General features: G+C 44.0%; 2 protein-coding genes across 4 annotated transcripts in view; one reads left to right on the forward strand and one right to left on the reverse strand.

Annotated features, from left to right (window-relative positions):
- Positions 1-5,666, forward strand: part of LOC146200164 (transcription termination factor 2-like) — a 50,478-nt gene extending 44,812 nt beyond the window's left edge. Inside the window, exon 17 of the mRNA XM_084595392.1 lies at positions 5,406-5,666. Coding sequence (XP_084451518.1) covers positions 5,406-5,541 — 136 coding nt within the window. The 3' untranslated portion in view covers positions 5,542-5,666. The remainder of the gene's footprint in view (positions 1-5,405) is intronic.
- Positions 5,667-7,881: 2,215 nt separating this feature from the next.
- LOC146200165 (shootin-1-like) overlaps positions 7,882-25,121 on the reverse strand; it is a 51,998-nt gene continuing 34,758 nt past the window's right edge. For all 3 annotated transcript variants that reach the window (XM_084595393.1, XM_084595395.1, XM_084595394.1), the window contains 5 exons: positions 22,268-22,335; positions 19,983-20,080; positions 14,611-14,667; positions 13,325-13,475; positions 7,882-10,865 (listed from right to left, as the gene is read on the reverse strand). In XM_084595393.1, coding sequence (XP_084451519.1) covers positions 10,804-10,865; positions 13,325-13,475; positions 14,611-14,667; positions 19,983-20,080; positions 22,268-22,335 — 436 coding nt within the window. In that variant the 3' untranslated portion in view covers positions 7,882-10,803. The remainder of the gene's footprint in view (positions 10,866-13,324; positions 13,476-14,610; positions 14,668-19,982; positions 20,081-22,267; positions 22,336-25,121) is intronic.

The raw sequence follows: 25,121 nt of genomic DNA on the forward strand, positions 1-25,121 counted from the left end.
ACGAAAAAAAAGAAGGAAGCAAGCGTGCATACTGCCCCAGCTGTGCTTTGCTGAGGGCAGTTCAAAATCGTCACTCATTTGAAATTGCGCCGTCACCGTTGGCCAGCCTGCTCGCACATGGATTGCTCCGAGCAAGTCGATCTTCAAGTCCTGCTTTATAAGAAGCTTCAAGAGAAGAGTGTCAATCAGTCTCCACTTGTAAACTGCCTTGAAGGCCCTGATTTTATCTTGAGCTTGGCCTTTAACGTCAGTGCTGCTCTTTTTTTCACGTTCACCTCCATCACAGCACTACGCACACCCGCGCACTACACTCGACACGACGACCGACGCAGCCTCTGCCGAACGCTACGACGGCCACGCTGCAACACCGCTGCTAACACTAAAACCAAAAAACGCGAAAGATGCAAAAACCAAACAGACAAAAGCAACATTCGATCGTGCCGCTGCTGCCTCTGCTGAAGCGGCGCTGTCAGCAATTGTGAGATGCGAACGATTTTTTAAGGCCTTCGAGATCACCTCCGCACGCACAAACAGGTGCGCAGGGGTGATCTCGGAGGCCATGAATTTCTTTGGCTGTTAACTCCCAATGCCATCGTGGGATCTGTGGCGCTGTCAGCGCCTGCGAGATAGTCCTGAACGTTTGCTGCGCCGCACAACACACATGTAGTGTAACGAAGCCTGCCTCCTGTTATTAAAGTGAGGTAGTGCTTGGCGTCGCGAAGTTCGTAATATCCGTTTTATGCCGAACCGCATTCGCTATGGGAAGTTAAAAATACATGTGTTTGACAGAAATATTTCGGGAGAGTCCAATATACATATTCAATAATTCGTTATATGCGTGTTCATCATATCGAGGTTTGACTGTATTCCCTTTTCTTTGAGAAGCCTTACTAAAATATGCGACCTTAGAGATCCTCTGACTTGTTTTGGCCTTCGTCTAGAGATTGCCATGGAAGCCGAAATCGACAGACTCATGCTGCATAATTTAGGCATGCAATCAGAAGTGTATTATTCTTACGTTATGAGAGTTGACTTGGTTTAGTAGCAAGCGCTCCCACATATAAAAAGGCACTTGTCCAATGTTTCCTTCGGCCGTGTACATGTGCCGCGAAAGTGGGGAGGGGATAGCGTTATGTTCCTGATTGTTGAGCTATTGCCGTCGCTCTTTGGGTCCAAAAACTAAGAGTAAATCTCCAACAAGCATACCTTGATGCGAGAGCATACCTTGCAACATTAGAGGAGCAGCCAAAACTTTTGAATGCATCGCTACCTCGTGGCTTACTGTTACATGCGCGTGTTAGTCAGACTTAGTTATTTTCGGCTGATAAAGCATTTTTACAAAACTATGTTCAGTCTGGCCACGGCCAGCGCACGAAAGCATGTGTTGCCGCCGCAGCTTCAGTCCCGTCATCGAAAAACCCAAACGCGATTCTATTGCTCTTCAACTGTATGCCTGCACCGAACAAGAGCCTTCCAGTCGTCGCATATTCGTCTCGCCTCCCTCACAGCCGCGCGCGCGATTGCGACAAATTCTCGAGCCTCACCTTCCATTTTTCTAGTGCTTCTCAGCAAATGACTCGTGAGCGCTTCAACGTAAGCATACACTATTTAGTATTTAGTGTGTGAACCCTAAACTCCCGCAGGGATGCGCCAATTCGCGGATTACGACTACGCCCCGAGTGTGTTTGTTAGCTTTTGCAATGGCTGGATATATGCTGCTCGTTTGCACGACATAAAATGCAAGCTGAGCTAGCAATACCCAAACTATCCACTTCTTTCGCATCAGTTGCACCTTCATTTGTTCACAAATTACAACTGTGCTGCAAGAAGCGCCGTGAATGCTACGTCTCCTGCCTGGGCCGGGTATATACACACAAGCGGTGCCAACAGCTGCCGGCTGCGCTCGCTAGACAGGGTCGACATATATCGACGCTTCCTGCTCAATGTGCACTCGCTTTGTGATGTAAGCAGTCGTCGATTTGGGGTCGCTACTGCCAGAACTACACTCGATGACCACATGCGACCGCTAAAGCTTGTGAATGCATGCTCCGTAATAGCCTTAACTCTAGACCCGAACGCGCATACTCTCACTAGGCCTACTTGTCACTGAACGAGCCAGCGGTTCGGCGCCGACTGACATTTCTGGCCAAGGTCATTGCTGATGACAAGGGGGAACATAAAAAGCGTAGCTTCTTGTTTTCCTTTTTCTAACCCAGTTAAGCTACAGGCAAGCGCAGCGGTTCAAGCCGTTCACTCGAGTATGGTGTGTCAAGTTCTCACTCGGCCTCCTAACCGACCAAAACAGATCGGACGATTTTCCGCAGATCAGTTCTGTTGGCATTGCGGGGCTGAAAACCTCAAACTATGGTGATAGGAGGCCGTTGGTCGTGCTGGCGTCGTCGCCGGTGTAATGCGAAAGATCAGTGCGTCGATAAGCTAAGGAACTGTGCAGCCCGCTGACTGTGAGCGTGCCTTATGCTGAAAAAAAAACATGCCTTACTCTATAACGCTTTTGTGTGGTAACATCTTCTTCAAGCACTTCTGCATGAGGGACGACCACTGTGTCAATCGTCCCAAGAAAAAAAAAAATATGACGTGTCCTTTGATATTGCAACTTGCATTGCAGACGACGCTCTGCTGCATATCCTCTGTGACTCCACACGAGCATTTAAAAATGGCTGTCGCTCTCGGTGGGAGGAGCTCCCCACTTCCGATTTCTGTCGCGTTTCTTTATAATATGTGCGGCGCGCTAGGCACTAAAACTTTGCGAGTAGAATCACATACCTTATATTATTCACAGAAGTATAAAACAGCAATATATCGAACGACCCTGTCATTGCCCCTTTAAAGGGTTTCTCTCTCTCCTAAAATGCTGCCTGTGCACCCACTGCAGAAATTCTGTTTTTCATTAACGGGTTTCTCTCTCTCTCTCCTAAAATGCTACCCATGGTGTACAGGCAAACAAATTATTAGCTCTGTTGGGGCCCCTTTATTGATATAAAGCTTGCAAGGTAGGCTCCTTAGCTCGAGCTGAGTAGCTTTGGCTGCAGTGATGCCCGAGCTTGCCATGAGCTTCTGTCAGACATGATTAGGGTTCTACCGTTTCGCAAGGCGTCCTCTCAAATGATTTGGGGGAGGGAGGATGTTGAACACACAACAGTGAACTTTACGTTCTTCCAACATAGGTATCACCAGGTTAATGTTCTGAATATTTTTCATTTCCACCATCACTGTGGGCACCGTCACTGTGTAGCTTTCATTTACACAATCATGACTAACCAGCTGAATAGATTTGGCAATGTGGTGAAACGATCTAAGGTTGCATTTAATTATGGCACAGATATCATTTAGCCGTGTAATTCACGTGTTCATGAAGTTTCTGCTTACAGACTTATATGGCACGTCACTTCTTCCAATCTTTGCTGACCTGCATCCACCAAGTGACTCATTGTGGGAAATCAATGACATGCGTGGGTTTAGCGACAACACGTAGGTAGTATTCCGGACTGCGTAATGAAACGTTTCAAACGAATAATTGACGGCTACTCTTGCAAAGTTTCTTTGCGAAAATCTTCTAGGTAGCATGGCTAACAGCAGAAATTTCTGCGATATGCAATCCATGTCCATCCACATTAAGCGAAGAGTCATGCAGTTGCGCAGATTAGGTAGCAAGCTTCTTCAGATTAGTCACGCTTCATTTCTGTTCTACGATATTCGTAATCAGTCCGTGCAGCTAAGATGTATTTATTGGTGCTGGCATTTGCTGTCTAATGCACAATGATGCTTTTTTGCTTTTTTCACTTGCTTTTTTTAGGCAGTTTAGTTGGGGCACAAGCAGATAATTTGACCAGCTGTGAAATGCATTTTTTCATGTTTTAGGGGTTGGAGGCATGGTTGGGGTGAAGAGAGAAGGACAAGAACTGTTTCCAGTGTATTAGTATCTCTCCACAAGGCATCCCTCAAGCGAGATTCGCACTTAGCTTGGGTAGGCTTGCAGTGAACTTGAAGTGTCTGCGAGACGTGGCAGTACTGAGCTTGCACATGGAGGATTTTTAGGTTATACATGTAGTATTTTAATGTTGTGCCCAAGCAGATTATGGTGTGAATGCACTGTCGGTAGCTAGTGTGGTGTGGACCACTAGAGCTTTGGTTAGGCTGTATTGCTGTACCACCAGCTAGCGGTGCCTGCTGTGAAGATTGGCAACAATGTTACTGCTTTTATCCAGGGGTTCTCCTGCTTGAAGAAAAAAAAAATGTTCGAGGGTGTGGCAGGAGCAGCGAGTGCACGATGGGTGATCCCACTGTTACTCTCGACAGTATGTTCATGATTGACTCATTCCTATATCTGGCGCCTGCATTGTTGATGCAACCAAGCACAGAGTCCAGAGACATGTTTTCTGTTCAATGCTCAGTACCATAGTTGTTATGCAGATTTCAGCTGTCACCTCAGTCTCATTAACATGTGGCGCTGCATGGCTTTTATAGAGGTGAGGCACTGCTCAGCTATGTCGACGTCCATCATAATGAAGTGCCTGGCATCGTGTGATCAGGCACGCAATTATTGGTGATTCACCTGTTCAGCAACTGATTCCTGTAATAGCAATTATTTAATTAGTTTTCAGTTTATTCATTAATATATTCTTGTTTTAACTAATTCAGTCGTTTAACTTCGTTCAGTATAATAATTATGTTCTTGATTATTTAATCGCTTCAATAATTAATCGCATAGTGTGTGAACGACACTTCATGAGGACACGCTCTGTAAGCTCCTGGTGACAGGCTGTGTACATGTCAATCAAGTGGTAAAAAACGCTTTCACATTAAAAAAAAAGTGAAGTGCTATACAACGTGCAGCGTTAGCATAGTCTTGCATGAACTCAAATCAAAAACGGTGCTGCACCTGGACCAGGGACTGATCAAACATGCCCTAGATCACAAGGACATGGAAGCGACTGAGCCAGATTGATTGTGTCTGAGTGAGGAAAGCATGTGCGTGTTTGAAATCATAACAGAACTTCCCAACATAAATGAAAAACTGAAGAGGTTTTAATACGGAACATGTTTATTAATGCCGCTTAAGCATGGCAAGGACAAGCAGAGAGCCACACATGAGCTAATCTAAGCTACTTATGTAGACGAGTATGTGCAAAGTATCTGCTTTTTGATTAAACATTTTGCATAGATGTCCCCTCTTCAATTAAACAGCATAGAATTTGAATTTAGTACGACAGGTGAGACTATACGAATAATAACCAACTCAGTGATGTTGCACATCTTTACATCACACTCGAATTTCTCCAGCATTGTTTGCCAACTTAGGAGATTTATAGAGTGCTTCTCGTTCAATGTCTGCTTGCTCCAGAGTGGTCTAAGTTCGAAATTTCTCCTTCAAAAATTGCTCCCAGGCTCATCTGTGCGGGCACCATCGAGGAGCGCATCCTGGAACTGCAGAAGCACAAACAGCGGCTGGCCGAGTCAGTCGTCGGGCGGCGGCGCCTCACTGCCGACGACTATGCCTTTCTCTTTGCCACCAGTTCCTGAGGAGCGTGTGGTTAGGTGTACAGAAGGGGACGGGGAGACTGCGTTATTTAATAATAAAACTTTACCACGTGGCATGGCTGCTTGTTACTGTGCGTTATTTAATAATAAAACTTTACCACATGACATGGCTGCTTGTTACTGTGCTTATTTAGCTCTGCTCACATGGTCTCAACCCAGTCAATGCAGGCACCATTTAGTAGTCCAAGGTTTCTCTGCTTTGAACCACAGTTGTATAAAGTTACCTCCACAGACAATAAAAAAAAAAAAAAAATATGCAAAAAGCAAACACAAACCTATCAAGAATGCAACACTCCTCTGCCCTTCCTTTTGTTCTATAGTGGTGCGTAATTACTTGATTGATTGACGTTATTCAATTCTATGGATATTTAATATTTTATTGGAGATTGATTGACGGTATTCGATTTTATATATATTTAATACTTAATCATTGGAAGGCCCAAACTCCAAATAGCTGTACACATGCATGCATGGGTTCAGAACTTACAGTGGCTGAATTTCAAAACAAAGGCCAAGTCTCAACTCTTATGCTAGCCTGTCCCAAATGGCACTATATATTTCTTGTTTCCACTTTTGTCTGTGAAAGCTTCTGGTGCACAAATGTCGGTGGTACAGAGTCTGCTTGGACAGTCTGCTCAGTGCACCTAAGATATGGTTCACATATTTTGCCTGCCGGCACTGTTGTTCACGCATCTGAAACAGGAGCGCATTCTGGTCGTGACCAATCACAGAAGGTGAGCTGAGAAAAGGGAAACTGTAGGCATTAGATTGGCCCATTTTGAACAGAGAAATATCACCAGTAGGTGTCACACGGGCTGCATTTGAAAGCATTTGTTTAAAATGTATAACGATACAAAAATATGAAGCAACCTGTCCACATGGTAGACACGCACACTACTGGGTTATCAGCTGTTCCCTCCAAGTGTCTCCTTGTTTACACTGCAGTTATTGATGCCTGGTCACTCAAGTGCACGGTTGAAGAAAGACAGGTGCTCCGACGGCGCCGCGAGGCTCCAGAACACGTGCTGCCCCTAGCGGCTGCCTTCTCTTCCGGTCACACTAAGCGGTCGCGCGCTTGCTGCAGCGCGGCCGCGCCGTCGGAGCACCTCTCTTCCACCGTGCTCAAGTGCAGTCAGGATAAGAAAATCTGCCTACAAAAGGGTCACCCAAGAGTCTCATCTCACAGCACGTCTGAGCTGTAACTGGGGGCTCACAATTTCAGTTATTTTTTGTACGATCTGGCAGACTTTTTTTTTTTCTGTTTATTTCAGATAGTAGCCCTTTATTTATTTTAACTATTATTTTCTTGAAAGCATTATTGGTTCTTTTTGGTGACAGTGTGGTATATTCCTGTGCAGTAACAAGTTGCAGATAGCTTCATGTGGTCGTTTTTTTGCAACCTAAGTGTTTCATTAATGAGCAATTATATGCACAAAAGGCAGTGTTTACAGCACTGCTATCATGAGCAGATGCTATGAACATTAAAAAAAAGGTAACTTTAATGGTGGATACTCGTGGAAACTGACCGCCTAAAAGTTGATTGTAATATTATTGTCGAGTTGTTGCACAGGGCTGAGCGACAAAGTCGAGCTTCACGTAGTCTGTCCATTCACAACAGCGATGGAACAGTCTTGCAACATTCACAGTAACCAGAACGTGACATTCTTCTCAAAGTTTGTATGTACATGGTTTCTAGTCACTGTCCTTACATGTTATTGCATGCAGGGGAAAAGCCTACTGAACCTAGCACCTGCCCTAAGCAGTTAAGACTGAGTAGTATGAAAACCTGAATCCAGGATATACATATTTATCGGGTTTTCTCAGTTTAAAATGTTGAAACTCCTCGCCACAGCTACAATACAAATTACTATGCATGCTTCAGTAGTGTTATGTGGCAGCAAGACCATCTTGCAAGGCACAGTGCCATAAGGCTTGTTTTTGCGTACAAACAAGTTTTATTCTCTCGTATCTGTGCAACTCGTCTGCGACATTGTTAATATGTGCTGGTAACAATGGAGCAAGTGAATACTGAGGGGGAATAAATACACGCTGCTGCGCAGTTGCTGTGGCCGGTATTAAACCCGGGTACTCTGACTCAGCAGCCAGGCATCTAACCGGGGAGCCACTGCAGCAAGGCCTGTTTCATCGGAATTTACGCTTAACTTTCATTATCCACACACCCCAGCACACTGCTTTCAGCGTTAAAAGTGTGCGCGTGTGCATGAGGCACAAGATACCATATTTACATCTCATTACCATAACTGGCCCTTGGGGCTACAAATTTGCAGGCATCAGACTGCATGATGGAACTCGGAGGAATGCTCTGGTAGTGTTCATTTTATTTGAAGCGGAATTCACAATTCGTGCATCAAACAGAAGGCAACATGACAAAAATAAAATGCCAGAAAGGGGACCCAGTACACTCTATGCCCTACGGGAAGCAATGTACATTGCCCTCATTGCTGGCAACAAGTGTTAATGTTTCTAGCCCTGCATTTAGTTACACAACCACGAGCAGAAAATATACGTCTTGAAAGAACATGAATGAACAAGTTGCACTATACAGTTATTGATGTGTTTTTCAGCAACAATAAAATTGACAGGGCATTTGCATCAATGTGAACTGTAAAAAATTGTACACTGCTGGAACTGAGATTGCTTTGAGTGGGTAGAGTTCTCTATTCAGTATAAATTTTGATCTTCACAATGCTCTACCACCAGTTTCTTTAATGACGTGACAAAAAAACCCTAAAAACAAACTTAGGTCCTTCACCACAGCCCGCTTTCAAGTAAAAAACAAAAATGTGACGAGGCTGAGGACATAATTTTGTCATAATTACTTTTTATAATGCAAAAAAGTATGATTAATTAAATAAATAAAGATGGATGGCAGCCTGCACTACCAAGTAAAACTGCATGAGATGTCAACAATTTGACACTTTGAACACATGTAACGAGGGACATAAAAGCAGCACAGTGGAGTCATGTTCACACCTTCAGTGTAGTGCGCAATAGCACTAAGCTCTGTAGCTACATTACTTGTAAAACACCACCCATCGTCAACTTGAGTCAGCGACACCAAACCCTCCCAGTTTCACTCTGAGCATATGGCTCTGATGCCCACAGACGGCATGACAATCTGCCAGACTTCTCATGAAGTTCTGTGGCAAGCTTCGCACCTGGTGCAAAGACGGAAAGCGCTTTTCTACTCTGTGGTCCCACTCGGCAGTTGAACGAGGTTAAATTGCACGGTATGCTAACAGTAAAGTCCATTCCTTAAAGTTAGCACCAGACATGATAAGGCACACGGCACATGAAAAACTTTTGCAGCTCATGCATGCTTTTTTCTCGCGGCTAGCAACATCTTGGCGGAAACATGTTTCGGCTTCGCAATACCACTCATTAATGGCCCATTCTTCAAAGGAGTAGAAATTGAAGCGGAGCAGGAGGAGGACCACGCAAACCAAAAGGCTCATTTTTGAGTGTGAGGAGCCTGAACAAGGACGCTAAAAAAGAAAAACTCCTATGCTTTCTCACTTTTACTCGAGGTAAAGAAAGAAGAGTTTATGGTGACACAACAGAGTATTCCTTACCTGCCCCTATTTGCCTTAAAAGAGGGGGGACCCCAAATGTTGCAAAACTGGTTGTACCTGAGCCAGCTGGTACACAGCTCGAGTGACTTCAGCACACGAATAGACTCGCACAAATTAAGACGTGTCAACACTTCATCGGTCAATAAGATAACTAAGGAATTAGAATTTTAGAGCAGAGCCTAGTCGCAAAGATCTGTTTCATCCCCTCGAGGTATAACACACAGAAGGAGAAGTCTTTTTGCACTTGTTTACTAATATAGGTGTAAACTATAACTGAATTCCTTCCTATACTAAGTATAGCAAGGAAGGAAACATGCACAAAAAAAAGAATGAGCAAAGGCTGTATTGCAGTTTCTTTACAACTCAGGTGACCTGAATTTTTCTGAGCAGCGGTGAAAACTGAAAGTGAACTGCATGAGAAAAAAATTTATTATAAATTATTTAGCTGCTGTAGGTGAACTCCATGTTGTCACTCATGTACCCTAACGTGTTGTGCACCATTTCAAAGAAAAACCATGCATCTTAAAGATCGACGTCTGAACTCCTTTAAAGGGGAACTGAGGACAACCCTATCGAATGTTTCTACTAAAATTTCAATAATAAATAATAATGGATTCACAGGAAAGGTAAGACGTAGTATCTGTCACATTTCTGTAGACACCTGAACCACGCAGCAAGGGAAGGGAGGAAAGTGGTGGAGAAAGCAGAGAGAGAGAAAGAGGTGCTGTAGTAGGAGAAGTATGGAGTAATCTCGACCACCTGAGAATTAACGTGCACTGACATCGCACACCAAACAAATGCCTCAGACTAAATAGGACTCTGTGGTCAATGTCTGGCGGTCAGTGTCTGGAAGCGAATAGCAACGTCAGCCTCCAGAATCTGTGGTGCAGTACTGCCTCGACATCACTGCAGTTTATGAAAACACCTTGCGAGGTTTGTCACTACAACGTGGTAACCTTTTGTCTCTGTGTTCACTCAGGTTGACCTGTGCAAGATGGCTGCAAGCAGCGGGCAGACCTGCGAGAATTGTTGACTACAACGTACCAAGAAATGCTACCTTCCCACAGAACCTATTCCATTTGATCTCTGAACACTGTGACCACATCAATATTCCATAAATGTGCGGAGGAGGTGGCTGGCATGTGCAAACAATGACAGTGCTTATCATTTCCATGAGGGGTGCTGCACATGCTTCAACAGGATGGCATGGGAAGAAACATGCACGTGCACATGACAGTCACATGACAAAATCTGCCACTGCATCCAACGACGCGCTTATGTAAAAAGGTTTCATTGTACTTCCTGGAGTAAGTCTAAAGTTGTTGGCACTAGATGCACGGAGTATACACACACAGTCTGAAATCACAACAATGCGCAGACAGCTGAGTTAATTGAAGGCACGAGTTTCTTCAGTGCTCTCGGTTAAAACATAAATACTACCAACAGCACACAAAAGTAGTGTTCGAACTCGAGTATAGGCATACATAAAATGGTCCCACGTTGTCTCAGAGGATAAAAGTGTTCCTTTTGTTGCCTTGCGGCAAAACATGATTGCACGGAATATTGCTGCGAGCAGAAAGCGCAGGACGCATCTGTGCTGCGCCCTGTAGTGTTGCAAAAGACGGCATCGAAGAAGAAACAGTCAAAGCAGTCAGCTGTTGTCTGAGGCGTCCACGTCCAAGCTCTTAATAGAGCGCAAGCTCTCAGAATCGGCTGAAAAAAACAGAGAGAGAGAAACGGAGTCTGATGTTGGCGCAGAGATGACACACAAGGATGGCAATGCTTCATTCTGAGCCAAGAAATATTGCCCTATACTTTCCACCTTGGGTTCAGTGACTGTTGGCTCTCTTCGTGTATTACTCCATCCGAATATAATCCACAAAGAGCTCTGAACTAGACTTTGCGCTCGCGAATGTGGAACAGAGATTTTATGGATGAAAGATGGAGTGTGGGTCACTGATTTAGGTCTCAAAGCTATCAAAGCTAAACATGTGGACTTTGGACATTTCACACAGTCAGGTTTGGTGACCCTGGTGCCAGACATCCTTGATGCCTAGTTCCATACCATAACAAAGTTCTTCTCTCTTTCTGCAACCACATAGATAATGAAATTATATCCGGGAGGCACAAAAATCATATGCACGTCATGAAAAGCTAAGGGCATTATTGTACAGCTGAAGGTATTGTTTAAGGAAGCAGTTAAACTATGTAGTGTCATTGTTGCCTGAACCACATACTTCTTGAATAAATTAAAAAATCCAGCCTAATAATTGGGTCACATAGTGATGAACACTTCAATCAAATATAGTTTCTCTGTGCACGACAGATAGTGCCTAATCTTGTTCCAAAAGTAACATGAATTTTTTTGTTAACCTCTCCGAAGGCCCTTCCCTACTTCATAGTGCTACTAGTACACATCAGGGTGGCCAGATGACAGTTGCTAACTGAATTTCTCCAGTGTCAGAAATCATAGCTGCATTTTATGCACTTAATGTAAGGAATTGCGTGTTCAGAGCTCTTGCTTTTGTAAGCAGGCCTATGCACACAATGCCATCTTTCAGAATAATCTGCACTCACTAGACCTTCTCGTCTGACCTTTCAACATGCACTAATTTCAGTTTATTTACATCTTCTAGTCCTATGGATTATGCCATGGTTTTTTCGCTACTGAAGAATTTGGCGCAGAAATTCCTTTGCAATTCAACTATGTGAATTAGAATTCAGATGCTATATTTATGGGGCCAATTTTTTTCTCCCTTTCTTTTTTTGGTGACAGTGACATGCGAAGTTTTAAGGAACAGCAAAAATTGAGAACATATAGGCCCAGTGTGCTTTGGATACTGCATTTTCTGATGCATAAGATGCACTGTTTTTGTTCCTAGATTAAATATGGCATGGTGCAAGCAGCTTTAAAATTGTTTAAATCTGTTTACAACAGTATTAATTTAGCACAAAAGCCTCTCAATATTAGGTGTGCGTCTTACAAGGCAGAAAATATGGTATAATTTTGCAGGTTTGCTTCTGTGTCAAAGTTCTGGTCCCAGCTTCTGTGAGGTTAGACATGAAGAGGTGAACGCATGAGTCGCACGTGCCTGCAGAACAGTGACATGCTGATGGCTTTGTTGAGTGCTGCGATACGCAGAGCTCCCTAAAGTCACACAGGCTCACAGCAGCAAAAGACATCACTATTTGGCAAGCTTGTGCAATCTTTGACATTGCAGCCTGTAAAAAGCGAAACTCTAGGGGAACATTTATGCTATGACAACGGATCAAGTCTCCAGTAGCACATTCCCAATGCACCCCTATAATCCCTATAACAGTGCATCCCTATAACCACCTATATATAATTCCAGCTTGCAAAATTGGTAACACGAGGAAAAGGTATCTTTTTCAAGCCAAATGACATCTAGGCAGGAATCAAGGGAAGGGGGACATGCAGAGAGAAGCAGCGCCTGCACTCCAGTGGTCGTGAGCACTTCCTATAAGGCTTACGCCAAGTCGTTTGCAATGGCATTTGAAGGAATTCTATTGGATCAGAAGTGGCCACCTTCTCCACCTTGTCTGTGTGTCTCGTTAACTGCTCCCTCTCCCCCCTACCGTAAACATACTGACCCAAGTTATTGTAATCTCTATTTGTCATTTCCAAAAGCAGCAAGCAAGCATCCTTGTCTGTAACGCTCAGAACAATCTAGGCAACAATGCGAACATTTTGCTCTATTTTTTGTGCATGCCCAACTCGCTGGGCACGAATTTATCTTTGTCGCGCAATATGCACCAAGACGTATCTAGAATGATTGCAGCCACTCGCTTCTGCTTCTGCTTCCACATTGTTTCAAGCTGTTCTCATCACTTTTGGCAAATTTATCTAGATGTTTCTACACCGAGCTTAAATTAGTTTGACGACCGACATGCAGCGACTGCCTCCACCACCACAGAGTTGCTTACTTTTTTTGAAGGCACAGGTCATCCAGATAAAGAGTTCATTTTAGTGCAACTTCAGCCTCGTTGCCTGTTACCTCAGCACTGTCACAACCACGTGACAATATGCCATCAAATGGCCCACAATCCTGCCCTTCAAAAAGTTAATTCTTATCCTGGTCCACTACAACCAGGAACAGCAGCACAGTGTTAGTATAGAGCACATCTACCAGAGGACACTGAACGGCACTCACCTTCAGCCCTGTGCCGAAGGTTCTTGGAGTGGAAGAGGCGCTCCAGCTCACTCTGCTCCTCCCGGCTGCCAGAGGAGCTGCTGGCCAGGGAGTCCAGAGAGTCGCAGAGCCGCACCCCCGCACGGGAGTTCTTGCGCTGCTTGATGTCACTCTGCACGCATCCGCAAAACAGCAAAACACGCAGGTCAAGCAGTGACTGCAGAGTTGATCGATTGCAAAAGTCTGCCTCTTCAAAGTCATGGCTAAACATGCTGGCTAAATGCGCGGTTGCGATCATGTATGCCGAGTCTAGCTTCTCCTCAACACAATGGCGAGGATATTTGCAACAATTAAAAGATATTTTTTAGGTTCCCATTTAAGAATAATCAGGGGTGCGCGAATAATGAAATTTTTTAATATGAATGTGGCCAAAAAAATGCCTTCAAATATTGAATCGAATATCCGATCAATGAAAAAGAACATGGAAAATTAAAAAAAATAGAAAATGCTGTTCGTCCTTTTTGTTTCAAAATTCACATCACATTTGCAAATAAAACTAAACTACAGGAGCATAAAAGTGCATACGCAACCAAAATATCCAGTGCAAGTTTTATATAGCTTTTATGAGTACATATATATAAGCTTTTTCCTATAAAAAGGACCTGCATGAAACCGGGTGGTCATATCGCTGTTGAATACTGTAAACTATCATAAATTCAACCTTCAAGGGGCTATAAAAAATGCTCGAATTAACTGAAAGCTCGCATTAACAAATGGGTGTGGAGAAACTGCCAAAACCTGTATCAGAGCAATTTTACATGATGAACACCTGTAGAATGGTCGTCTCCATTTGACATGAAACCATCATAATAACGACGTTTTTTTCCCAGTTTCGTCAAGTGCTCAGCCCCTTCCCAAAAAGAGACGGTCCCTCTTCACAAAACGGCGCTGTCGCGTTTTGAGGATGCTTCACTGCAAAGCTCAAGTATTGTGGTGAAGTGCAAAGTGCGGGCAAACTGTGGTGAAATTCTGGTGGATTCGGTAATTTTCTAATATTCAGAAATCCCGAATACCACTTTTTCAAATATGAATACAAGTACAAACATACTCGATTCGCATTCAAAATTTCAAGTACTCACACATCCCTAAAAGCAATCGAAGCTGCTGCAGTTTTGTCTTGATATAAAAAGGATTGCATGCACGTTGCATGCACACAGAAGGATCAATCTCTAGAATCAAAGGCAAAATGGGCTGATCTGAGTAGAATCTGCTGAGTGGAACTTTACACTCTCACCAGTGTCACTCACCAGGATGTTCAGCACCTCATTCAAAGCTGGCTCTGAAGAGGACTTCTCCTCTGGCTCCTGAAAGGCAAGGGGCAAAGTATTTGTGTCCAGTTAATGCGACAGGCTGGTGACAGAGCACACATTTCTTTTTATTCTATGCGCTACCAATCGCTGCCAACACTATTTGGAGACACACGGCTAAATGCAAACACAGGCACCCAATGAAGGCAAGGTACATGGTAAAAAATGGCAGTAGCATGACAAAATATATTCGTTAAAGAAAGGAATTGGAAACAGCCACGACTGGATAAATATTGCAGCCAGGTATATTGAATCTGGAGATTTGGAATTATCGACTATTTTCAACACGCACATTATCCACTCGAAAATATTTTCCTAGTCGTTCGATATATGAAAGCGACAAGGTGAAAAATGGGGTAAGGTTGGTTTTCAGTCCCTTTTCACGCCACATTATTGTCGTGCAATGAAGCCAGCCTAACTAACCAAACCCTAGCTCTGGCTTTCCTCTGCCATGCTTCATTGCCAAGAGCTTTGTAGAAACTGTATATTAATTAGCGATCATTCTGTTTAGAATGCATGGGTAACAGGAATAGGTACCTCACTATTTGTTTTGGCTTCAATGCGAAGCAGGTTAGACCTAGCAACACCACACGAATGGAACCATAACCAGAAAACCTGCTCCTTCCACAATGTGGCTCTAAGCAACCTTATGTAGAGGAGCACTGTGGATCTTCCCATCTGTCACAAGCAATGCACATGTGGCAGCACATGTGGCCCCAGTGGCATGTGTCGCAATGCTGCATCACATGAACATATGGCTCCAAACCCTATGAGCCCCGGGTCAAGATGCACTGTGTGTGACAAGTGAATCGCAAGTAACACCTGTCCACATCAAATTGATGCGCCATTGTAAGGAGCCAGCGCCACATGCTGTATACAACTCCCAGCACAAGGGAGAAGAGAAGATAACGAGAGGATGTGGCGCGCGCGGGGAAATGCCACGCAAGACAGAGTGACACATAAGACAGATCGGCGGAGCAGCACTGCTGGAGGATAGGTGGTCAAGGAGCTGCGGCTGATCGCGTCCCGCCTGGCCTACAGCACGGGATACCAGACCTGGGAGTGGCCACGGAGCTCCTGCTGACCGCGTCCCACCTGTCCTATGACCCGGGTGACCAGATCTGGGAGTGGTCGACACCTGTTGTGCTCCTGGAGCACGCAGCCAGCACTCACGTTCGGTATCGTGCTAGGTGCGCTGGACAGACACACCCAGAAATTGGGTGTTCCTGCCGCGTGACGGCAACCTGAGTCCTCTCGCCTCGCCTGAGCGTCTCCCGCCGCCAAGCCAGCTGCTGACTTGACCCAAGTGCCTGTGGACACCAGGCATTCTAGGCACTCCGAGCCCACGCAACTGGGAGCGTCCGTATAGACTTCCTTCTTCCAGCGTCCGGCGACTGTTGTGAGTTCGTATTCATCATTTTGTCTGTTATCTTTTTTTTTTTACTTATTTTTATTTTTTGTCTAATGTTTTTGTATAAAAAGACGTGTTTCTAGTTTGACCGGTCTCGTCGTGTGTTTAATACCACTAAATCAGCCCTTTGATTGGTGGGTTTTAAATAACCTCCTCACAGCCATGCAGGTAAGATCTAAGAAGCTCTGCCTTCATCATCATCATCATCATTATCCAGACTATACCCACTGCAGGGTAAAGACCTCTCCCGTATTCCTCCAATCAACCCGGTCCTGAGCTAGTTGCATCCACTTGATCCCTGCAAACGTCTTAACCTCATCCGCCCACTTAACTTTCTGCCACCCCCTGCTACATTTTCCTTCCCTTAGAATCCAGTTTGTTACCCTAAGTGACCATCGGTTGTCCTCTCCGCACTACATGGTTGCTGTGCAGCCACCATATAAAGCTCCCAGTAGTTTCACATACAACTCATTCAAACCCTCATTTCACAATGCCTGCATGACCGCCAAGTTTTCTACTTAGTCAAATGCTTTTTAGTAGTCAATGGATGCTACTATGTATATATTCTAAGCATCTTTCTATCACCTGGTTGATGGCATGGATACGATCATTAGCATAGTACCCTTTTCGAAAACCTGCTCAATCTTTTTCTTGATTGAAGTCTAAAGTTGCCTTAATTCTATTAGCGATTACCTTAGTAAATACCTTATACGTAACAGATAGTAAGCTGATTGGTCTGTAATTTTTAAGGTCCTTAGAGTCCCCTTTCTTATGAATTAAGGTAATGTTAGCATTCTTCCATGAATCCGATACCATCAATGACAACAAGCATTGCACATACAGAGTGGCCAGTTTTCCTAGCACGATATCCTCCCCATCCTTCAACAAATCTACAGTTACCTGATCCTCTCCAGCTGCTTTTCTCTTTTTCTTAGTTTCTAGAGCTTTCCTAACCTCGTCCTTCGTCACTACTGGAACGTCTGACTGCTTTCCCTACTGCCCATTTCATTATTGTCCCGACTACTTTGGCTACTGTACAGATCAGTATAGAACTCCTCGGCTACATTGACTATCTTGTCCATATTCGTGACAACATTGCCTGCCTTGTCTTTTAGCACTTACATCAGATGTTTATTTATTTATTTATTTGAATAAATAAATAAATAAATAAATAAATAAATAAATAAATAAACATCTGATTTTTGCCTCTGCCCAATTTCCTCTTCACTGCTTTAAAGCTTCCCACATTCTTTAGAGCATGCTCAATTTCCCCCGTATTATACTTCCTTATATCGGCCATTTTACGCTTATTGATTAGCTTTGATATCTCTGGCAGTTCTATCCTGTCTGTTGGATTGGAAGCTTTCATACTTTGGTGTTTCTTAATCAAATCTCTCGTCTCCTTAAACAGCTTACCGGCATCCTCTCTAACTATCCTACCGTCTATTTCTATAGCGCACTCAGTAATGATATCTTTGAAATTATTGTTCATTGCTTCAATGTTAATGTCATCATCCTCGGTTAGAGCTGGATATCTATTCTGTAGTGAGATCCTGAACTCTTCTGCCCTTCCCCTCACCGCTAATTCGTTAATGGACTGCTTTCGTACTAATCTGTTTCGTTCCCTCTTCAGATTTAGGCTAATTTGAGACCTTACCATCTTGAGGTCACTGCATCGCACTTTCCCGATTACCTCTACATCTTGCATAATGGCGGTGTTAGAACGCAGCATGAAGTTAATTTCATTTTTAGTTTCCCCATTAGGGCTTTTCCATGTTCACTTCGGTTCTTCCGGTTGCTGAAGGAGATATTCATGATTCTTAAGTTACTGCACTTTGCAAACGCAACTAGTAACTGCCCCCTGCTATTCTTAGAACCAATGTTATAGTCACCTACTGCCTGGTCTCCTGCCTGCTTTTTCCCTACCTTAGCATTGACGTCGCCCACCAATTATACAGAAATCTCTATGTAACAAACCTCCATGCAAATTCCTCTATATTACGAAATTTTTAAATCCCCGTTGTCTACAAGATGAATCCATACTAACTTGCCCAGTTTTCTACTCTCGTTGAAGAAAATGCATTTAAAAACTCCATGTAACGAACATGTCGCGGTGGTTGACCTTAATATAACAAACTCGCAGTGTCGACTGTCTCTTAGCTAATGCCGAGTTAGTGAAAATTTGGCAGAACCTCGCAAGTTTCAGGAGGATAAAAAACGAACTGAAGTGAGAGGAACACCTACTATAGCAGCGAGTGACCGCAGTTGATACAACGCGCCGTGTTTCAGCGCCGACGCCACATCTCAGCAGCAGACACAGCAGTATCTGCTGCTTTCGCTGTCTGAACATGGCACTACAACAGTCAATGCTTAAATGTTGCAAAAAATAACAAAAAAGAAGTAAAAATGACGAGAACCGCGTCCATCACTGCCAAGCGGTTGCTCGCGGGCTCCCGCGCGTCGGTAATGGGAACAGCGGAGTGCGCTGGCAACGCGATGTGGAGTCGGTTTCCTTGGAAAACGGTAGTGGACGAGCGCGCTTGGCATGGCACGCGGGGCAGCAGTGGCAGCGCTAACACGAGCGCTCTCCCCCAGACTGATTCCTCCTCTACTCCCTTCCTCCGCTCCTTGGTAGATGCGTCGCGCGAGCCACGGAGGCAGTGGAGGCTGCCACCGCAGTCGCGCCGCGCTTATGACTTCAAATAATTCTGATTTACTGTAAACACTTTCAAGGTGGTTTCCTTTACACTAATTCTTAAACTGTTTTTCATTCTAAATTGTCCTTTTGGGCCTTCACGCGAAAACTGCATTTAACGAAAACCTGGATGTAACGAAAAATTGCGGACATTTTACAATTTCGTTATAGCCAGGTTTAACTGTACTGCATTTTTCCTTTCCACATTGCTGATTCTACATCTTCGTAGCAGCTTTCAACTGCCTGGTCATCATGACTAGATGTTGATGCGTAGGCCTGTACAACCTTCAGTTTATACTGCTTATTAAGCTTAATTACAATGCCTGCCACCCTCTCATTAATGCTACAGAATTTCTCTATATTGCCAGCTATATCCTTACTGACAAGGAACCCTATTCCTAGTTCTTGTCTCTCAGGTAAACCTCGGTAACACAATACATGGCCGTCCTTCAGTACAGTATATGGCTCTATTGGCCTCGTAACCTCGCTAAGGCCTATGATATCCCATTCCATACCCACTAGTTCCTTGAAGAGCCCCAATGCTAAACTAGCTTCACTAGCTAGGATTCTAGCTAAGGTTCTAATTGAGGTCATCTTAACGGGAGTTTACAGAAAAAGTGTAGTTTTGAAGCATGCCTTGCATACTGAAAATGCACCTTAATTAAAATCATACGTAGCTGTCGCAGTTCTGTGTCATGAAGTGCTGTGTATTTTCTTTATGCTGTGCTCATTATTATACCTAGCAAACTGTCTGCTGCCAAGAGTAACATAAATTTGCAAAGGTTGTAAACCAGGGCCTGCAACTTAGAGTGCTTTTGTGGTCTTGGTAGTAATGTGTCACTGCTGCTTGCAAGTAAACCTTCATTTTTTTTCCCCTTTAGGTTAGCAACGTCAATTGGCACACCCTCAAGTGACCCATCTCCTCGGCGTCCTAGCAATCATCACAGCAACAGCCTTCTGCTTGTAATTTTGGCCTCGCTTACTTGACATGACGAAGGATTCATAACTGTGAGCACATTACAACCAGCCTTCTACAGGATGAACAAGATGAGCAGACCTAATGTGAAAAACGTTTTTTTTTAAAGTAGTTTTACAGGCTATACATCCACAACAACCAAAGCAAATCATCGAGATGAGCAGCACACAGATACAGAGTGCTAAAGGCTGCCCATAAAGGCTGTGCACAGTAACCATCTAGAAACCCACCTCTTCTTGGATGGGCCGTGCAGTCGGCCGTAGGTGGACACCCTTCTTGATTTGCTCAATCATTTCCTCCATCAACTTCATCTGCAGCTGATCTTCCTCTAGGGATGAAAAATGTTTGACACAGGTAAGCTCTGAAAAACCACACCCAAGTACCAGCCAGGTCGCGATGACCGAACAATCAACGCATACTGCAAGGAAGTAATGAATTAGCAATATTCACAGATAAGTGCGGAACATGACACCGCTCATTACAGGTTTTGGAAATACATTAAAAATATGCAGCAACGCATGTGGACCTCTTATATAACAAGTGTGATACACTACCCAGAACCTGCATCGTTGGTACGGCAGATTCCCAATAAGTGGAATCATAGAAATCAGTATGACTTCCCCTAGTTGCTTCACAATAAGGCAATAAGTGCTGATGATTCTTTTGATTTCCTCGGCTTCTAGGCCAACTGTGAGCACAGTTCCATGTCAAAGAACTTCAAACTTTAAGGCCAACACTTGCAGGAATGAGCAAGGCACGAACGGTGCTTTCCGTATGGAACCTCACTTTCACTTCACCTCAAAGAACCCCCTTTAGGCAGGAAAGAAGCCAACAGTCGGCGAGGTCAAGGAAAGCATTGGGGATAGTACTTTGTCTTTTTTCTTTTTAATTTTTACTTGATAATCACATAAATTAGTAATGTAATGTGTTTAGAGGAAAGATAAATAAACACAAAGTAGAAGGAAAAACAACGTGCCGACGGTGGGAACCGAACCCACGACCGTGTTATCGCCAGCATCACGTTCTACGTGACGCTGGTGGTAACACAGGGCGTTCCACGTCCACCGCTATAGTTGAGGGTGGGGCTGGTGAACACTCTCAAGGTTCATATACAGACAACATTAATACCCAAAGAAGTAGCAGGGGGGACAGCGGCCGATGTAGCTCAGTTGGAAGAGCACCGGACGCGATATGCGGAGGTCATGGGTCTGGTTCCCACCATAGGCACGTTGTTTTTCCTTCTACTTTGTGTTTATTTATCTTTCCCCTAAACACATTACATTACTAATTTATGTAATTATCAAGTAAAAATTAAAGAAAAAAGAGAAAAAAGACAAAGTACAATCCCCAATGCTTTCCTTGGCCTCGCCGACTGTTGGCTTCTTTCCTTCATGTGTTATAACGAGCACCCTTAGTTCCCCTTCATTTATCTGCTTGCCCCTTTGGGCAGGCATTACATAAGCCAGAAATTCACCTCAAAACTCACAGCAGAAAAAAAAAAAGCATCAAAATTGACAGATAAAGGTAACAAACATGCAAGACAAGCAAATTGTAAACTGTGGGGTTTAACATCCCAAAGTGACACATGGATTGTAAGGGATGCCATACTAGTGGAGGCCTCTGGATTAATATCAACCGCCTAGTATTTAGCAATGTCTGAAACTTCACAGCACGCAACTGCCTTGCATTTCGCCTTCATCAAAATGCAATCTCCAAAGCCAGGACTTAACATGTGTCCTACAACTCAGTGGCTGAATGTCCTAACCAGTAAGCTACCATGACAGGCCACAAGACTAATAACAAAGGCGATCGCGCAGCTAAGTCTATTTGCATATGCCTGCCAAATAGACAGAGACAGTGATGTGAATGAACATTACGTAAATGCAGGCACGCCAGTGTGCACTGTGCATTCTTTTCTGTGGGGACTTCTTGCATGATGCACTGTTCAACTTTTTATGTGGAAACTTTTTGCATATACACGTGCGCATGCAAAAAGTCCCCACACAAAAGTTTGAACAGTGCATTCTGCCGCTCTAGCCTATGAAATCCACAAATTGGCTGTGAACATGGTTGACAGTTTCATCCACTTCTTTGCACAGCCTGCATTTTGAAATCCTACATCAGCTCTAATTGCTTGTTGTTGTTTGGTTAAAAACCAAACCCCTCAGTGTGTGTTTCTACTGTTCCAGTCATTATAATGATTATTCTAAAGATAACCATCATTATGCTCAACTCTCCAACTCTGTCCTTATTCCTCCTCCTGTCCACCTCTTTCTCAAGTGTGTGGTGGTTGACCAGGCACTGTGATTCCCTGATTTACATCTTTTCATTTCTCCATTCTGTCTTGTCCACAGCCACTAAAAGCATTTTGCAAAGGACCGTACAAAGTGGCTTCGAAGAGCGAAGCCAATTTTAATGCACAGACAGACACATACACACAGTGCTTGTTCAGTTTCTGCAACTTGTGGCCAGCCCATAAGGCCCAGGCAAGAGAAAACATGGGCAGGTGGCTCACTCGATTTTGTGTTGGCCGCAGATGGTGCTGCTGCCTTTCTGCTGCTGGCGATGAGTGCCATCAAAGACCTGCAGAGGAGAAGAGCATGTTAGTTGCCTATGCACATACTAAACTGACAACACACAGAGTAGAGAGCTTACAAACTGCTCATGAGCAACTATCAATTGACAGGTGACGATGCATAGACAGGGTGCAGCAATAAACATGCATGTCGCAGTAGTGCCGTTTCATGCCATGAAATACAGAGCTATGCACACTGTGCAAACCCCCCCCCCACCCCAACGCACAGAAAACCAAGCGCACTTCACAGTACCTGCGAAGCTGTAAACTGTTGCAGGCTAGAAAAAGTGTAACACCTGTGCCTTTTTCATACAAATTTCAATTTTGGGGGGGGGGGGGGGACCAAATTTCTATGCGTGTTCTGGCCTCATTAATATAGAAGCTTATTGTTCAGGCAACGGACATTGGAACAATGGAAATTGCTAGTTTTGTCGCGTTAATGTGAACAAAATGTTTTTGAGCAAAGGACAACAAAGAATTCCATTGTAAAAGTGCAAATAAATGAGTGATAGGTCTTTTCCTCCCCCCCCCCTGGTTTCGCGGTTTAAACTGCAAAGCTTCCGGGTAGACATCCCTTGCCATTTGCCGTGCTGAGTGAATGGCTGTGCAGGAAATACTACCCTCTCCAGATTGTGCTGAGTAGAAAAGCCTAATTCAGAAGCTTGCAACCAAGTGAGTCCCGGGGTAGTGGGATGCGAGCAGTCATAGTGCGATTTAGATCATTAGGTTAGGTCACAACGAGTACCATACATAGATCGCAAGGCATGTGAGACATGTGCACCACATTATTTCAAGCAGGGTGGTGACTAGGGTAATGGGTTCAACGTTCCTAAAATTCCATCAAATATAAACTCTACTGACCGCTAATGCATACAGGAGCAGAATGAGGCACGGCTGTAGTGCAAACAGCTCTCAGCTGACATCATACAGCATCATATTTATAGCACTTTCCAAGCATTGTTTTCATCTTTAGCAGATAAGGAAACGTGCAAAAGTGTGATATATCCTGGTGCTGTCTAACCAGAAAACTAACCAGTAGTGTATGAATTAACTTCCTATTCTACAATTGTAGCTGTCAAAATATACCGTATTTAAACGAATACTATCACGAGCGTTTTTCTTTTTTCACTTTATCAGTATTCAGAATCAGAATCATGAGATGTCTGGCTTGCAGTGTTCATACAGTGTTCATTTGATAACCTCTATCAGCCTTTGAGCCTATGCGTTCTATGCGTTCTGGCCAAATCTGACCTCCCTCTCTCCTCAGCACCGACTGGCTGCATTTTTTTTTTTCTGTAAACTTCATGTGCAACAATGACAGCCTGAGAACTGACTTGTGAGTAACGGGGTGCGCTAACATGTGTGAAACTAACAGGGGCGGCTTTTGTGCGAGTCATCACCATCATCATCAGCCAGACTATACCCACTGCAGGGCGAAGGCCTTTCCCATATTGCTCCAATTAACCCGGTCCTGTGCTAGCTGCATCCACTTGACCCCTGCGAACTTCTTAACCTCACCTGTCCACCTAACTTTCTGCCGCCCCCTGCTATGCTTTCCTTCCCTTGGAATCCAGTTTGGTACCCTAAGCGACCATTGGTTACCTTCTCTTCGCACTACATGTCCTGTCCATGCCCACTTCTTCTTCTTTGTCATGTCATTAACTCGAGTAATTTCTCTGACCCACTCTGCATGCTTCCTATCTCTTCATGTTACCCCAACCATTTTTTGTTTTATAGCCCTCTGCGTTGTCCTCAACTTAAGTAGAACCCTTTTCGTTAGCCTCCATGTTTCAGCCCCATAGGTGAGTACAGATAAGATGCAACTGTTATATACCTTCCTCTTGAATGACACCAGTAAGATGCTAGTCATAATCTGCGAGTGCTTGCCAAATGCGCTCTATCCCAACCTTATTCTCTTTGTTATTTTCCTTTCATAGTCCGAATCTGCGGTTACTAACTGCCCTAAGTAGACAATTTGCCTACTATTTCCAGTGCTTCGCTACCTAACGTAAACTGCTGTTCCTTCCCAAGGCTGTTGAAAATTACCTTAGTCTTCTGCATATTGATTTTCAAGCCTACCTTCCCACCTTTCCTGTCCAAGTCATCAACCATTTGCTGTTCATCCCCTGAGTTACTTAGCAAGGCAATGTCATTACTGAAGTATTCTGTATCTACCCTTACCGCTAACTGCTCCCATTCCAAGTCTCTAAGTACTTCCTCTAAGCAAGCTGTGAATAGTACTGAGGAGATTGTGTCTCCTTGCCTAACTTTTTTTAATAGAAATTTTGTTACTTTCTTTATGTAGAACTACGGTTGCTGTGCAGCCACTATATAAAGCTTCCAGTATACTGGCACATATGTCTTGTCTAGAGCCTGGTTTTGTAATGCCTGCATGACCACCGAGGTTTCGACTGACTCAGAGGCTTTCTCGTAATCAATGGATGCTATGTATAAGGGCTGGTTATATTCTGAGCATTTTTCTATCACCTGGCTGATGGTATGGATATGATCGATAGTAAAATACCCTTTAGTAGAGTGTGAGTGCAATGCGTCAAGGTGAATTTTCTACGGCATCTTTAATGTGCGGCTGTTATTAAACCTTTTCTTTATTTCACTACCTTCAAACCAGAGATTCCCAATCACAACGAGAAGAATGGATAAGAGAACCTAGCACAAACTGTGTTCTCGCTGCTCCTCAAAACACACTGTGGCACTTGTCACAGGTTAGGAAACTGCTAAGAGAAGAACTTTTGAATGATCTTGGGGGCCATTCAGTGTGCACAGGTTAAGTAAA

The sequence above is a fragment of the Amblyomma maculatum genome, chromosome 2, assembly GCF_055883805.1.
Source record: "Amblyomma maculatum isolate TAMU_Amacu chromosome 2, ASM5588380v1, whole genome shotgun sequence".
NCBI lineage: Eukaryota > Metazoa > Arthropoda > Arachnida > Ixodida > Ixodidae > Amblyomma > Amblyomma maculatum.